Raw genomic sequence first — 450 nt, forward strand, 5'->3', positions numbered from 1 at the left:
AATTTAGAATTCTCGATTACATCCCTGATCATCTGTCTTCCAACAAACTGATACTAAGAAGGAAAGTCTCAGTCCTTATGCCTCGGTAACGGATCATAAGCGACCTATGTGTGTCAACAAACAATACAAGTAGGAAACTCGTCCTTGCAATTTTATATCGTTAATTCTTCCTCCAGTACACAGTGAACTTAAAAATTATCAAGTTATCATACAATTTCGAAAGTGGTTTTCTGGGTGTCCTTGATGCCAGCGTGGCATTCGTAAAATTTCGTTTAAAAAGAAATTATAAATGGCAATACACTGGTGTAGTGTGCTATGTGTAAATTTGTAGTCATTGTGTTAAATGGATGGTGAACGTAGTGGACTTATTCCCTGCCGCTTGGTTATGTTACGGTTGCATTATGAATCTGAAAGTGGTGTGAATTTAATAGGAAAGCTGCGTGTCGTAGG

At 37.8% G+C, this 450-nt stretch overlaps 1 protein-coding gene across 1 annotated transcript in view; it reads left to right on the forward strand.

Annotated features, from left to right (window-relative positions):
• Window positions 1-46: 46 nt before the first annotated feature.
• LOC119588606 (protein FAM50A-like) overlaps window positions 47-450 on the forward strand; it is a gene marked incomplete in the record, with an annotated part of 10,029 nt that continues 9,625 nt past the window's right edge. Inside the window, 1 exon segment of the mRNA XM_037937248.1 lies at window positions 47-129. Coding sequence (XP_037793176.1) covers window positions 107-129 — 23 coding nt within the window.

This window comes from Penaeus monodon, chromosome 24, assembly GCF_015228065.2.
Source record: "Penaeus monodon isolate SGIC_2016 chromosome 24, NSTDA_Pmon_1, whole genome shotgun sequence".
NCBI classification, from domain to species: domain Eukaryota; kingdom Metazoa; phylum Arthropoda; class Malacostraca; order Decapoda; family Penaeidae; genus Penaeus; species Penaeus monodon.